Source organism: Thamnophis sirtalis, unplaced genomic scaffold (genome assembly GCF_051295495.1).
Source record: "Thamnophis sirtalis isolate CommonGarterSnake01/CBP01778 unplaced genomic scaffold, rThaSir2_p1.2 scaffold_3, whole genome shotgun sequence".
NCBI classification, from domain to species: Eukaryota; Metazoa; Chordata; class Lepidosauria; order Squamata; family Natricidae; genus Thamnophis; species Thamnophis sirtalis.
In genome coordinates this window covers 80,795,216-80,810,914 of record NW_028261383.1, presented here as the reverse complement: position 1 = coordinate 80,810,914, position 15,699 = coordinate 80,795,216, and the positions used below count along the sequence as shown (strand labels likewise).

At 39.2% G+C, this 15,699-nt stretch overlaps 1 protein-coding gene across 1 annotated transcript; it reads right to left on the bottom strand.

Moving 5' to 3' along the window:
- Positions 1–416: 416 nt before the first annotated feature.
- On the bottom strand, positions 417–14,229 carry CDC23 (cell division cycle 23). The gene is made up of 16 exons (XM_014061960.2): positions 14,011–14,229; positions 11,333–11,405; positions 9,943–10,080; positions 9,788–9,830; positions 9,217–9,322; positions 8,890–9,022; positions 8,433–8,610; positions 7,155–7,252; positions 6,143–6,224; positions 5,879–6,032; positions 4,999–5,118; positions 4,419–4,494; positions 3,436–3,497; positions 3,051–3,129; positions 2,445–2,564; positions 417–1,378 (listed from the first exon to the last, which is right to left on the bottom strand). Exons 1-16 carry the CDS (start codon positions 14,157–14,159, stop codon positions 1,205–1,207), a joined length of 1,785 nt encoding a protein of 594 aa, XP_013917435.1. The 5' UTR covers positions 14,160–14,229; the 3' UTR covers positions 417–1,204.
- Between the last annotated feature and the right edge of the window lie 1,470 nt (positions 14,230–15,699).

The following is a 15,699-nucleotide window of genomic DNA, read 5'->3' as shown; positions in this document are numbered from 1 at the left end:
AACCGCCTTGTGCACAGATTTATTGATTTTAATGTGGAAAAAATAGATCTACTATTCAAAGAGTAGCAGTCTTGCTTTGTTGCAGTCTTGCTTCAGTTTCTAATATAACGGGGCACCAAATGTAATGACTACCATACAGTACAACTGTGGGTTGGATTATTTTACAGTTAGAAGTATAGGATAGCTAGATTCCTTTTACTTTATAAGAATTATTTTATAATAAGATGATCCAAGCAACTGGCTGAACTGACTATATATCTTATCTGCTATAAATTTGGAAGGCTGCTTTCCACACTGAGTTTCCTTGAGAAGAAGGAAGATTAAACTAAATATGAGTACTGAAGTCTCAACATCTCTGAAACATGTCAGAAGCCATAAATCTGATTTCTTGAAAATATACTGATAAAACACGGTAATGATTCTTAAAACACACAAAATTGTTTTATGATTCCTGAATTCTAACAGTCTTGACATTTAAAGACTGATTACAATCATTAAGCTATAATAACATAGTCTTTGTTTAAGCATTTACAAGATGATAGTCAAAAGAAACAAACAGGTTTGCTCTCAAGTAATTTCCTCCGGTTCTTGATCAACAAAAGATTAACTAAATAATAGTCTACAATTTCTAGAGCCTATGTGGGAAAGCAGCAACACTGCACTGCTGGCATAAAATATACCCATCACTTTATGTTTCCAGTTTCAGCCTGGCATTGAATTAGCTGTGACCTGTTCGCTTTTCCATCCACATTCTCTGTCTCGTTGCTATCTTTTAAGATAAGCTTTTATTAGTCACATAATAAAAAAACAAAGTCAGGTGCTCACGGACACTCCTTTTCAATTTCAAATAAATGTGATAGCGGTTTCAAATATGCAAATCTGGTAAACGGATAACTTGCATCTTATTACGACATCCTCAGAAAGGGACAGAAAGCAACTCCACGGCCAGTATAAAGCGAGGTTCTCTCTCTCACAGGTGCCAGACTTGTAAGAAGACTGGGATGTACAGTGAATTCAACTCACTGCACTGTCTGAGTTATTACCATTTCATGGTTACAATACAATAAGACAGTCATCCTCAGCAACGATGTAGCCACTCAAACCGAACACACAAGCCTTCCTAGAATGGCAGTATTCAAGAGAAAGACCCAGTTTACAACAGGAGTGTCCTCTCAACTGAGCCAGCACAGAAAGGTAGTTCAGTTCAAGGTGTAATATTAGATAAATTCAGTGGGGACACTCGGCGGGTTGGAGTGTTGCTGGCAGAGAGTGAAGAAGGAAGTAGGAAAGGTGTGGCTGCCGTCTCTGTAGTTGGTGTCTCCCCCTGATTTCGTAACTGTAAGATTTGTCGCAAAAGAGCCTTCCCTTCTTCTCTTGTCTAGAAAGAAAAGCCAGATGCATGAGGAAACAAAAAAAGGGATAGAAAACAGGTTATATGGACGTTCCTGAGCACAGGCACATCACTAAATTATAACTAAACCAATAGGTAATGCTTCATATTAAAAAAAAGAATGTACACACACACAATAGGTGGAAAAGAAGATCTACAGTAATGGTAAATGTCTTGTGCACATGAGAATATTACAGTATCAACCTCCTTAATCCATTAAATAGCTGAATGGCAGCTTAGCAGAGGTGAATTCTGCAACATACTCAGACAGCTGTATGCTGCTTTATGTATTGATCGTATGTGATGGAGGAGGCAGCTAAATGAATATTTCTTGTAATGCCCTATATGCTTTCTGGGATCTGTCAGTATTAATTTAAAGAACTTCATTCTCTGGTAAGAAAGAAAAGTAGTAGGCCTATTGTTATATTTGCCACCATTTTAATAGCCAATTTTGTTTTGCAAATTGTAAATGCACAAATGTCTGAATAAACTAAAGCATTATTTGGAGGAAGTACTTCAGACCCTGTAGAGCAGCAAGTCACCAACCGGTGGTCCATGAGAAAAGTTTGGTGGTCCTCAGAAAAAAAATATTTGCATTTTTTATATTGCACTAAATATTATTTATCTTTTTTAAAAAATTATATTAATGTTCCATGGGATTTAAAATTATGAATGTAATGGTCCCTGAGGTCCGAAAGGTTGGTGACCCCTGCTGTAGAATAAATCATTTTCAATATCTCATTGGCTGCAGTTTTGTTATCTACCTCTTAGGCTTGAATAGAATTCTTAGTAAATGTTTATTTATTTATTAAATTTATTTGCCGCCCATCTCGCCACAAGGCATTATTTTTTACATCCTAAGTTAAAACAGTAGCTCTGGCAGATTACTTTTAGATGTGAATTACACCTGGAGGACACAGCTTTTGGCCTACCCAAATGAAGGGGGAGAAGGGACTCATACATTAATGCTGTATATATACATATGGGGACAGGTATGAAGCAGGTATAAAGTCCCAGTGAAACGTTGTCCACTTAAACTGGAGCTGTTACTCACATCGTTGAAGGCGCAGCATTTCTGAGCACAGACTGAGGCTTCATCCCAGAGCTTACACTTGAAGTAATACTGAGCCAAGTAGCGGAAGGCGGTGCTTAATTCCAAGTTCTCCCCTATTTCCTGAGATACAATGCAGGTAGTTCTTGGGTTAGGTCCATTCATTCAGCAGCCATTCAAAGTCACAACTAAAAAATGACTCGCCACGAGTCTTCAAAGTTCTGGCCATCTCAGCACCCTCATGATTATGTGATCAAAATCTGGGGGCCCTGTATTTACATGCCCACTTGTGGAGCCTTCCACAGACCCATGGCACTCCCCTCCCTGCCCCCTAGCACCTGCTTGCAGTAGTGACCAGCTTGCTTGCCTGGGACTCCCATCTCCCACCTTTCTCTTCCCATCTAACAACCCACCCGATCCTGGGGTTATGATGGCAACTGAGACTACTGGGATTACAGCTGCAAAGTGAGGTGGTCATGTGACATCACAGTTTACGGCAGAAAATCCAGTCCCAATTCTATCGTAAACCAAAGATTACTTGTAAGAACTTTGGGGATTTCCCTATATTTCCCTCTCATGCTCTACCAAACTTATTTAAAACTGACTTACCCCACAAGAATAGATATCTTGGATGTATTTGATATAGCACTGGGCAGCTTGTTCCGATTCATTCAGCTGCTCATGAAGCCTAAGAAAGGACACAAATAATAAGAGGAAACTCTTGGCTGATGATAAAAAGATCAGGTGAGCAGGAGGAACCAACTCAATATTATACTTTTGAGTACAATGCTATAGGACTTGATTCACCCTGCAAGAGGCTTCTAGGCAGAAGCCTAGAAACTTGAACTGCATTTCTAGGGAAAAATATCATAGTGCCCACATGCCTTTTCAAGCCCCACTTTCCCTTTCCTTCTAAAACAGAAACATTCCATATTTAAATTATTCCAGCCTTAATAGAGGAAGTAAGGCAAGAGAAATACAATGCCATACTCACTTTGCTAGCTTCACCAGTGCCATTTTTTCCACATCCCCTACAGCATATGCTCTCCAGTAACACTGCCAAGGATAAAAGCAAAGATGAAGTAAAGAATAATAAGCTATTAAACTTGTATGCTACCCAACTCTCCACATCTTTGGGCTCCAGACTCAGGTGGCAAAATGCACACTCACTCTTTGTTACCACAATCGCCCCCCCCTTTGAGTAAGCTAGTTAAAATATATGTAAGCTAGTTAAAATATATCAGAGATGTCACATAAACTATTTTACAGATAATCAAAATCCATTTCCTTTTTGTTGGTGGCTCACGTACTGTTTGCTGCACAGTAAAAATGACTTTTGAGTTATTGGTCAGGAATTGATGTGAAAGATTATGGATTTTTGCATTTTAACATCACTGATCAGATTAGCAGACAGGTTTCATAAAAATAATTATTTCACAATTACTATGTTTGTTATATTTGCCAACAAGTCCTTATTTTATCTGGGCAAAAATATCCTAAATATTAGAACAAATTGAGCAACACTATTATAATAAAAAGTTTTTTTCATACTACAAATACTCATGTTTTGGATTTTCATTTATTCAAATGTAATATTTATATTAAATTACTATGACTGTGTTGTGTAACTTTATTATCAGGACTTAGGAATGAAATTAACTATAACACTGAGTTTGAGTAACATTCTTTTTCTTCATCACAAAGGATGAAGCAACAAGACATGACTGGTCCCTATTATACTGGGTACTTGGAAATGAATGCACATGCTAATCAAACTTTTCATTCCATTCTAAGAAGGGATTGATGTTTTTTGTCCCTTTCTTAATGCAGATAGACTAACCATATGACCTACATCTCACAAACCCAAAGGATAATGCACAGACTAGGGCAACATAATACATGTAATAATTTCCCTATCTACTTCCCTGTGAAACCACACAGCCTCCCCCACTTTTGCAAATTTGTTCTTTCTAGTACCTTTTTGGCTTCTACTAGCTGATTTAATTTTTCATAACATTCTCCAAGAGCAACAAGCATACGGGAATCGTTGGGTCTGCGAAAAACACAAGATACCTAGCTGACAAAAGACAAATCATTTAAAATAATCTATAACTTGCTGAGCAGTTGGCTTCACCACAAAGTTAAAAAATTAAAGACTTGTCAGATTTTGGCAATGGGATTTTTCAAATTCGACTACTGGAAAAATACACTCTAATATCAACTATTAATGGCTTTATTTATCAAACTGGGCCAAAAAAAAACCCCCAAACCCTGAAAGTTAGCACTAAATAAGCATAAAATTTACTTTTTCCACAATAATTAATTTATGACATTTTTATCTTTGTTATTCTTTGCAATTTACAATCCTTTGCCTTTCATAAAGCTAGTAGTCTGAAAACCACTGAAAACCAAGTTTTTTTCATTTGTAGGGCATTCTTCTTTATAAATAGATACTTCCAAATAAAGAATTTATTTCATATATAATAATTTAACTTCACATACCAAGGATAGTTGATTTTTTTAAAAAGCGGCAATAGGATTAACCAGTCAGTTTTACCTGAGTTGATGGGCTCGTCGGTAATAATAAAGGCAGTAAAATGGCATCTTGAGAATTTCATATGTTTGTCCCAGTCCATACCATGCTCTGTAGTCTCTTTTATTCACTTCAATGGCATGTCTAACAGAGGAGGGAATTTGAAAAAAGAAGAAGAGTAATATAGCTAAAATCATCATATACGTTTATTTATTTTGAAAGGAAAAGAATTATTGTGAGGAAAGAGAAAGGAAAACAAGTGTTTTATTTATGACAAGAAAAGCTTCTTTTTAGAGGTACGTGAGGTGTGATTGAGGTGGCAAGTATTCTCTGCAGTAGCCTCCACATTATGGAACTCTCTCCTGCCAAAGGAACAAGAAGCTGCTATCCTCCTTGGTTTTCCTAACTAAGGGAAAACAATCCTATTTCCTGTCATTTTCCTACCCCCCCACCTACACACACACACACACACACACACATGCAGACTGTGGGCACCATAATTATATCTTAGACTTAACGTTTTGTTATAGATTGTGTCTAGTAAATAATTTATTTCTATAAGAGAGCTGTGGTGACACAGTGGTTAGAATGCAATATTGCAGGCTAATTTTGCTGACTGTCAGTAATTCGTTTCTGACCTATTCAAGGACATCCTTCTGAAGTCAGTAAAATGAGGACCCAGATTCCTGGGGGCAATATGCTGACTCTGTAAAACACTTAGAGAGGGCTGTAAAGTACTATGAAGCGGTATATAAGTCTAAGTCTATTGCTACAAATCTTTTCTCATTCAATACCCAGAGCATTTCATTTGGGACGGTAAAATTTCTTTAAAAGGTAACACCCAGTTAAAGAATTTCCAACTCTAGGCAGAAGAGCTAACTCTTACACACACACACACGCATACCTATATGCCTGAATAGCTGCTGATGTATTTTTCATCTCCATGTATTCATGCCCCATCAGGGTCCATGCTCCAAGATACCGAGGATTCAGCTTCAGTGCTCGCTGAAAATAGAGTGCTGCTTTCTCATGCTGGGAACGCAAACTGTAGTAATTCCCTAAATTTAAAAAAATAAGGGAAGAGAAAGAAAATAATAGCTTCACGGACACTGTTTAAAAGGGGGAAAAAACCAGCTTCTTCAAGAAAAGAAAATGCAACGTTTCTTACCAATTACACAGCAAGTTTCTACCCGATACTTGTCAATCTCACATAGGTTATGGGCCAAATAACTCAATTCGGGCTTCATACCCTATTAAGGGGAGAAGAAAGGAGCGGGGGGAGAGGGGGAATCAAAAATTTACTCTGCTGCAAAAGGAAATTAGAAAATACAGTACTTTAGGTCTTACATTCAGCCATTTGGTTAACTACCTAGTCAACCTTAAGAATTTGACTGCCACACTATAAGTGTAGAAATAAATCCATCAAGATGATTTCTGGGACTATATTACTGTTATTTGTTGCTTCTAGATAACCCAGCAAAGAAAGGTATAAAATCAAACAAATTATACCACAACCCTATTTGATTATTGTAGCAATACTATAACCTAATTCCCCAACAAACCCACTATATTATCTAGTTTACAGTAAAGTCAATGCCAATGGCAGCATTAACACTGGCCAATTTTGGAAAGAGATCATTAAGATCAAACATTGTTAGTACGTAGGAGGAAACGGGAAGGCAAACATCCCAAACAATCTGTGTTGCCAAGAAAACCTATATGGATGTATCCAGGTAAGCATCAGCTTCATCTGAAGGGATCTTCAAATTTTCAGCAAAAGTGGTGAGATATTTTAGGGATTTGGAATGTTTGAAAACTATTTATAGTAAAGTTACATGCAACAATCTGTGTAAGTCCTCCCTTCCCTACTTTTTTTCCTTTTCTCCAGCACTTTGAATGCATGAACTGCATCTTTCTGTGTCCAAATATAGGTGTGTTAGAAAGAGATGCTGTGCTGGTGTGTGTGAAGCAGGGAATAAGGACAGCATTGCACAGGAGAGTTGCAAAACAGTTCAAATGAACAGAAGACATCTAAGCCAAAGCTGGCTGCTGACTATGTGGAAACTGGATTTTCATGCAGAGAGTGAGACTGAAATATTTATAAGAGGTGGAAGCTGCTTGGGACAATTCTGGCAGTGTGAACACATTGTATGGCTGTGAATAATACAAGAGGTACTTACTCTGACATAAAGCAAGTTGGAGAAGGTATCCATATTTTCTATTCTGAAAGGGTCTTGTTTTCTTAATTCATTAAAGATGGATAATGCTTTGTCAATATCTGAAGAAAAAGCAACATGACATGATCATAAGCGATTTAGATGAGGAAATAGAAGAAGCACTCATCAAATTTGCAGCCAACACCAAGCTGGCAGGACCAGCCAACACCCCAGAATATAAGCTCAAGATCCAGATGGATCTCGGCAGACCTGAGCACTGGGCCCTATTTAACAAAATGAAAATAAATTGTGAGAGAAGCAAGGCTTTACACTTAGGCAAGAAAAACCAAATGTATGTGTACAAAATAGGTGGAATCTTACTCAATAGCTGCAACTGCAAGAGGGATCTAGGAGTTTTAGTAGACAAAAAACCCTAAGCTGCATTAACAGAAGGATAGAATCAAGATCACAAGAAGTTGTAGGTACAGCTTTACAATGCTTTGGCAACACCACACTTGGAATACTGCCTCCAGTTTTAATCACCACAGTATAAAAAAGATGTTGAGACTCTGGAAAGAGTGCAGAGAAGAGCATTAAAGATGATTAAGGGGCTGGAGGCTAAAATATAAGAAGAATGGTTGCAGGAATTCAGTATGTGTAGTCCAGTGAAAGGAAGGACTAGGGGTGACACGGTAAGAGAGTTCCAATATTTGAAGGGCAGCCACAAAGAAGAGGAAGTCAAGCTACTTTCCAAAGTACCAGAAAGCAGGACAACAGCAATAGCAGTTAGACTTATATACTGCTTCATAGGGCTTTCAGCCCTCTCTAAGCGGTTTACAGAGTCAGCATATTGCCCCCAACAACAATCCGGGTCCTCATTTTACCCACCTCGGAAGGATGGAAGGCTGAGTCAACCCTGAGCCGGTGAGATTTGGACAGCCGAACTGCAGTCAGCTGAAGTAGCCTGCAGTGCTGCATTTAACCACTGCGCCACCTCCGCTCTTATAAACAGCAATGGATGGAAACTAAAGGTGAGAACCAAACTAGAACTAAGGAGAAATTTCCTGACAGTGAGAACAATTAACCACTGGAATGGCTTCCTTCCGAAATTGTGAGTACTCCATCACGAGGTTTTAAAGAAGTGATTGGACAGCCATTTGTCCAGAAAGGTATAGGGTCTCCTGCTGGAGCAGGGGGTTGACTAGAAGACCTCCAAAGTCCCTTCCAATGGTTATTCTAAACAGTGCATAATAGAACTAAAAAGAAGGCCCTCCCACACCAAGCTTAAAAAGATTCACTGACCTCGAATGTTATGATAGGCCACTGCAATCTGGGAGATTATGTAGGTGCTCTTGGAAAACCCAACATCTATGAGACTCTGGTATTTCTGCAAGGCCTCCTCTATCAGTTGCAGCTCTGTGTATATGTGTGCCAGGAAGAACTCCTTCATCCAGGTATCTGGCAAGGACAGGAACTTCAGCTGGCAGCAAGCACCAAATAGAAGAGGAACACACTTAGAGAAGGAGTCTATTGTACCTCCCCTGAATTGTAAGAATCGCTGTGTCTGCTCTTTGGCTAGATCTTCACAAAGGATTATAGTAAAAACCTCCAAGGCTATTTATTTAAAATGCTAGCTAGATTTGTTTTTTTCTTCATCAGAAAATCACCATGAACAATATCAAATCTAGACCAGTCAATGCTTAATGATCAAGCAAAGGGAGAAAACAAGGACTGGGCATGGAGCTATCCTACAATTTACCGTCTCTTTGTCTGTGATCAAATTACAGAGCTCCAGCCAGGCTCCCCAATGCAATGGCAGGATATGGGTTGCTTCAACGAACACATCAATAGCTTCTTTCACTAGATCCAGTTTTCGCAATACAACTCCATACCTAATGGGACACAAAGGCAAAGACTTTAAGAGCAAAACTCTGTAATCATATGGCCCCAATTTATGATGCTATACAATGAATAGCAGATAAGTAAGTGGGGGGAAAAGTCTTGCTATTTTCACAATTTCTGCTTCACTTATGAATGCAAATGCTTCTATATGGCTTACATTGCTGGTTATCTCATACAAACTTACAGATAAAGTCCAAATCCATCCAATTCTCGGGCTTTATGCTTCTTGCTAAGTTCCACTCTTAATTCTCTCAGAACTTCATTCTTCACCTGTCCCTTCTCTAAGGGACCTGTAGAGAAAGAAAACTTGACTTTTATTATAATCATCATCTTTTCTGCACTGTCATATAATCATATTTTGCATGTTAACAATGGATGTATGATTTACAACTTCACATCCTTCCAATTTGTAGCTAGCTCAGACGTGATTTATATTTCAGGTGATAAAATAAATATTTCTTAGGCTATCCAAAACTCTTACACAGCAATCAAGGATAAAACACATATACTGTATTTGCACCATTGCATTTAAATCTATCTGGTCTGGAATTTAAGATAACTCTGAGCTATATCATTTTCAGTGTTATATTGTGTTAAGACTGTTGTGTTTTCCATAACAGTATCATATCGAGAATTTATTTTCCTGCCTAGCTATGCTAACAATTGCACCCTTCTTCTAAAGAACAATATGCCTAAGAAACTGCACATCCACAATCAAACTAAGTTAAAGGAAAGATTTACCTTGGGTTCCTTACCTAGACTATCCACTGTCTCATCATCTTTCTTTTTCTCACCAGACTGAAAACAAAGAACAATTAATTTAAGATTAAGCAAGTGTATATCGTACTATATTCCCATATTTATCACTGGTCCAGCCATTAGAAACAGAAAGAAAGTGGTATTAGCTTACCAGGTATCTGGAGTACATATACAAAAAATAGGCTTTGGGGCTCTTGCAGTTTCTTAGAAAGTAGGCTGCTCTGTCGTATTCTTTTAGATCAAAGTAAGATTTTGCAAGAGTATAAGCATCCAAATCACAGGCATCTTCCTGTGGAAAAAAAGCTATGTTAAACCCCTCCATAACAAACGATACATTGCTAGCATTGAAAGCTTGTGGGAAAGAATATATTTTTCTTGAATAACAGGCTTTCAATTCTCTAATTTCCTTAAAAGTGGGAAAATCTATTCCCATCCAATACTGCTGAATTATAACTCACAGCAAATCGAGTCTACGCAGCGTGGACATACAGAGGCTTGTTAGGAGTTGTAGTTCAGTAACATCTGGAAGACCACCTGTTCCCAATTCCTATTATAAACAGCAACTTTAAATTGTGAATTTAATATATTAATTGTGAATTTTCAAACTGTATTGGGTACAACAAAGTAAGATTTGTGCTTCTCTGATAATGATTATTATAGATTTAATAATAAATGACCCCTGGTGGTGCGGTGGTTGGATCGCAGTATTGCAGATTAACATGCCCATAGCCAGGAGTTTGATTCTGACTGGCTCAAGGTTGACTTAGCCTTCCATCCTAGTGAGGTCAGTAAAATGAGGACCCAGATTGTTGGGGCAATAAACTGACTCTGTAAACTGTTTAGAGAGTGCTGTAAAGCACTATGGAGCAGTATATAAGTACTCTTATATAATGTGCAAAACCTAGCATATCAGGCCTACACTATGTTTGGAACATAAAAAATCACTTTCACAAGAACTATTTTTTATAAAACTACAAGTACTTCTAGAATAGGTAGACTGGTGAGTTATGAGAGTAAAATGAAACATTCAATGGAATACTAGGGCATCTTAAACTTGGTCCTCTGGCTTTTTCAGAAAAAGAATTATCATATCTTCTTTTGAGAAGATTTCATGACGATTTACCATTCTCAATACAGTCCCAAATCCACTCTACCAGGCTATAGAGAGGAAGGCTAAGATCTTACATCATTAAACTGATTCCGGAGTAGTTTTGTTTTCACAACTCATGTTTTCTTTTTCATATCTTTTTTTTTAAAAATTGTAATCCTAATGCCAAGAATGATATTTTTAAATTGATCAATAAGTAGTACTGGGAGCTTTTCAGGCCAAAGATTTTCAAACAAACAGGCCAGAGATACATAATACAATCATAAATCAATATGTTCAATGAATCTTATTCCCAAGTAAATTAGGGGCTGCAGGCTTCGCTACTAACTTGCATTTATCACCAACTATTAATATACAGTGCCCCTGGATAATGTCATTGAAGTAATCATTTTTCATTTAGTATTACACAGGCAATACAGACAATTATCCTTACCTCTGTAAGTTCAGGAACAGGTGGCAGTTCATTCAAGGGTAGAGGGTCCAAGGCAAAGGCCAGTTCTGAGGCCCTGCAACAATAACATCCACTGTGTTAGAACAAATGTTATTTACAAACTGCCTGGTTAATCATAACACATCGTCTAAGATTACACAATACCATTTACTGAGTTCTTGCTAGCCATATTCTGTGAACCAGTTATTGGTTTGCAACTCACAGTTTATATCTTAGCATGTTTTCCAAAGTCAATCAATTATAGATCATTCAATAACTCCTAGTTAAGCAAATTACAGCTCATCATATATGAACCCAGCAATCATGGACTCATACAAATATTCCCTATGCTGTATAACTTCACACTAGGGGAAGCCGTCCCAGCTGCAACTGCTACCTTAAAGTTGAACATCTTATAGGCTGCTTGCTAAAATGATATGATCAGCAGGACCTAGATTGTTGGGGGGCAATAGGCTCACTCTATAAACTGCTTAGAGAGGGCTGTAAAGCACTATCAAGCAGTATACAAGTCTAAGCACTATTGCTATTGTTATTAGAGGGGGCTGTCAAGTGGTATACAAGTCTAAGTGCTATTAGAGAGGGCTGTAAAGCACTATCAAGTGGTATATAAGTGCTATTGCTATCATTTTTAGAGAGGGCTGTAAAGCACTATCAAGCGGTATACAAGTCTAAGCACTATTGCTATTGTTATTAGAGGGGGCTGCCAAGTAGTATACAAGTCTAAGTGCTATTAGAGAGGGCTATAAAGCACTATCAAGTGGTATATAAGTGCTATTGCTATCATTTTTAGAGAGGGCTGTAAAGCACTATCAAGCGGTATACAAGTCTAAGCACTATTGCTATTGTTAGAGGGGGCTATAAAGCACTATCAAGCAGTATACAAATCTAAGCACTATTGCTATCGTTATTAGAGGGGGCTGTCAAGTGGTATACAAGTCTAAGTGCTATTAGAGAGGGCTGTAAAGCACTATCAAGTGGTATATAAGTGCTATTGCTATCATTTTTAGAGAGGGCTGTAAAGCACTATCAAGCGGTATACAAGTCTAAGCACTATTGCTATTGTTATTAGAGGGGGCTGCCAAGTAGTATACAAGTCTAAGTGCTATTAGAGAGGGCTATAAAGCACTATCAAGTGGTATATAAGTGCTATTGCTATCATTTTTAGAGAGGGCTGTAAAGCACTATCAAGCGGTATACAAGTCTAAGCACTATTGCTATTGTTAGAGGGGGCTATAAAGCACTATCAAGCAGTATACAAATCTAAGCACTATTGCTATCGTTATTAGAGGGGGCTGTCAAGTGGTATACAAGTCTAAGTGCTATTAGAGAGGGCTGTAAAGCACTATCAAGTGGTATATAAGTGCTATTGCTATCATTTTTAGAGAGGGCTGTAAAGCACTATCAAGCGGTATACAAGTCTAAGCACTATTGCTATTGTTATTAGAGGGGGCTGCCAAGTAGTATACAAGTCTAAGTGCTATTAGAGAGGGCTATAAAGCACTATCAAGTGGTATATAAGTGCTATTGCTATCATTTTTAGAGAGGGCTGTAAAGCACTATCAAGCGGTATACAAGTCTAAGCACTATTGCTATTGTTAGAGGGGGCTATAAAGCACTATCAAGCAGTATACAAATCTAAGCACTATTGCTATCGTTATTAGAGGGGGCTGTAAAGCACTATCAAGTGGTATATAAGTTTAAGTGCTATTAGAGGGGGCTGTAAAGCTCAATCAAGTGGTATATAAGTGCTATTGCTATCATTTTTAGAGAGGGCTGTAAAGCACTATCAAGCGGTATACAAGTCTAAGCACTATTGCTATTGTTATTAGAGGGGGCTGCCAAGTAGTATACAAGTCTAAGTGCTATTAGAGAGGGCTATAAAGCACTATCAAGTGGTATATAAGTGCTATTGCTATCATTTTTAGAGAGGGCTGTAAAGCACTATCAAGCGGTATACAAGTCTAAGCACTATTGCTATTGTTAGAGGGGGCTATAAAGCACTATCAAGCAGTATACAAATCTAAGCACTATTGCTATCGTTATTAGAGGGGGCTGTAAAGCACTATCAAGTGGTATATAAGTTTAAGTGCTATTAGAGGGGGCTGTAAAGCTCAATCAAGTGGTATATAAGCGCTATTGCTATCATTTTTAGAGAGGGCTGTAAAGCACTATCAAGCGGTAAACAAGTCTAAGTGCTATTAGAGAGGGCTGAAAGCCCTATGAAGTGGTATATAAGTCTGCTATTGCTATATATGTGCTATTGCTATCGTTTTTAGAGGGTTGTAAAGCATTATCAAATAAGTGCTATTGGTATCCTTATAAACTAATAGAATTTGTTTCCCCCCACACCCAAAACGCTCCAGGCCCGTTGAAGACTTCAAATCGGGCAGTTTCGTTACTTCTAAGCCTTAACGAACTGCCTGCATTGATTTGGATCGCCTAAGTGTCATCAAGTCGTTTTGGGCTCAATCGCAGAGATCGACCTTCTCCAAGCAAGCGCCCGCAAGAGGGAAAAGCGCAACCAAAGCCTCCTCGCCTCCCTTCTCGCCCACTCAAACCTTCCCGCCTCACCGCCACAGCCTCCCGGCACCTCGGAGGAGCAGCCTACAAAAGGGATCCCCGGGCGGTCCTCCCCCCTCCCCCCCGGCGTCTCCAAATACCATTTCCCACTATGCTGAAGGCCGCGTTCCCGGCTCCGTTCCGCCACATCCAGTAGCTGCTTCTTGATCTCCCGCAAGTCGCAGAAATCCGCACAGGCAAAGTCGGCCCCTGCCGCCGTCGGTCCCGAAACCGACGCTCCCGCCGCCATCTTCCCAGCGTCCCCCAGCTCGGGTCCGCAACTCGGGGCCTCGGAGCGCGCGCGACACGCCAATCTCGCCAGGCTATTGGAGGATTCGTTCCTCTCCCTTTTTGCGCTCGGTGACGAATAGCGACGGAGGGGACCGAAATTCGGAGTATTCATTGGCTGAGAGATGATAGGGTCGAGGAAGGGAGGTGGCATCCAAGGGGACGAAGAGCCGCTCTTTTCCATTCGGCCTTTTTCACGTGTGAAGGGCTGTGAGATCTGGCACCCTTTCGGGTTTTGAGCGGGGAGCGATAAGGGAGGGGGGGGTTGAGGATCATATCTATTGGGGGAATGCGCATATCCTTCTGTAAACGTTAGTCAGATTTTATTTGTTTATTTGTTTGTTTGTCAATATGTACAAGGTAACTGGGGTCTCCAAACTTGGCAACTTTAAGACTTGTGGACTTCAACTCCCAGAATTCTCCAGCCAGCAGAGCATGCTGGAGAATTCTGGGAGTTGAAGTCCACAAGTCTTAAAGCTGCCAAGTTTGAAGACCTCTCGGTATTAGCATTGACATGGACATTATCGCATGAGATTGGTACAAATAGATGGATATAAATAAGTGCAAGTGGCCATGAACAGATAAAATGAGTACATATCAATGGGGACAGTAGAACAGGGATGGTAGGCACTCTAGTGCACTTATGCACACCCCCTTAGGGACCTCTTAGAAAGGGTGTGAGGTCCACGGTGGACAGTTTAAGGTTAAAGTTATGGGGGTTTGAGGAACTAACAATGGAATCAGGTAGAGCTTTCCAGGCATTGACCACACTATTGCTGAAGTTGTATTTTCTGCAATTGAGTTTGTATTGATTGTTTGCCCATGTGTTATTGCGGTTGAAGTTGAAGTAGTCGTTTACAAGTAGGATGTTATAGCAGATAATTTTGTGTACTATGCTTAGGTTGGAATGTAGGCGGTTCGAGGTTGTCCAGGCCTAAAATTTCAAGCCTGGTGGCATAAGGTATTTTATTGCGAGCAGATGAGTTAAGTATTCTTCTTGTGAAATACCTCTGGACCTTCTCTATTGTATTAATGTCTGATATGCAGTGTGGATTCCAGGCAGGTGAGCAATATTTGAGGATTGGTCAGCAAAAGTTTTGTGTGCCCTAGTTAGCAGTATAGTATTACCAGAGAAAAAACTTTGTAAAATAAGGTTGACAACTCTTAATGCCTTTTTGGCAATGTTGTTGCAGTGAGCTCAGAGACTTTGATCATCTATTACGTCGTATCCGCCCAGCTTGTATTTGGTTTTCTGGTTTTTGTTGCCAATGTGTAGAACAGAGCATTTGTTAGAGAGATTTGGAGTTGCCAATTGTTCCACCATTCAAATACATAGTCAAGGTCATTTTGTACGGTGGTAGTATTGTCTGTGGTGTTAAATAGTTTTATGTCATCAGCAAAGAGGACGCAGCTGCTTATAATATAATAATATATTATAATATTAATAATATACCAGGGTTATTGGTTGGGTTTTTTCACGTCTGGTTGAAAGGCGCGTGGTA

Bases quoted from the DNA above. Each gene is read 5' to 3' on its own strand.
- CDC23 (XM_014061960.2), bottom strand. From the start codon at position 14,159: ATGGCGGCGGGAGCGTCGGTTTCGGGACCGACGGCGGCAGGGGCCGAC. The intron at 9,323-9,787 runs GTAAGGAACCCA...CTTTCTCTACAG, and splicing joins TGAGACAGTGGATAGTCTAG to GTCCCTTAGAGAAGGGACAG. The intron at 2,565-3,050 runs GTAAGTCAGTTT...ATTGTATCTCAG, and splicing joins AAGATATCTATTCTTGTGGG to GAAATAGGGGAGAACTTGGA.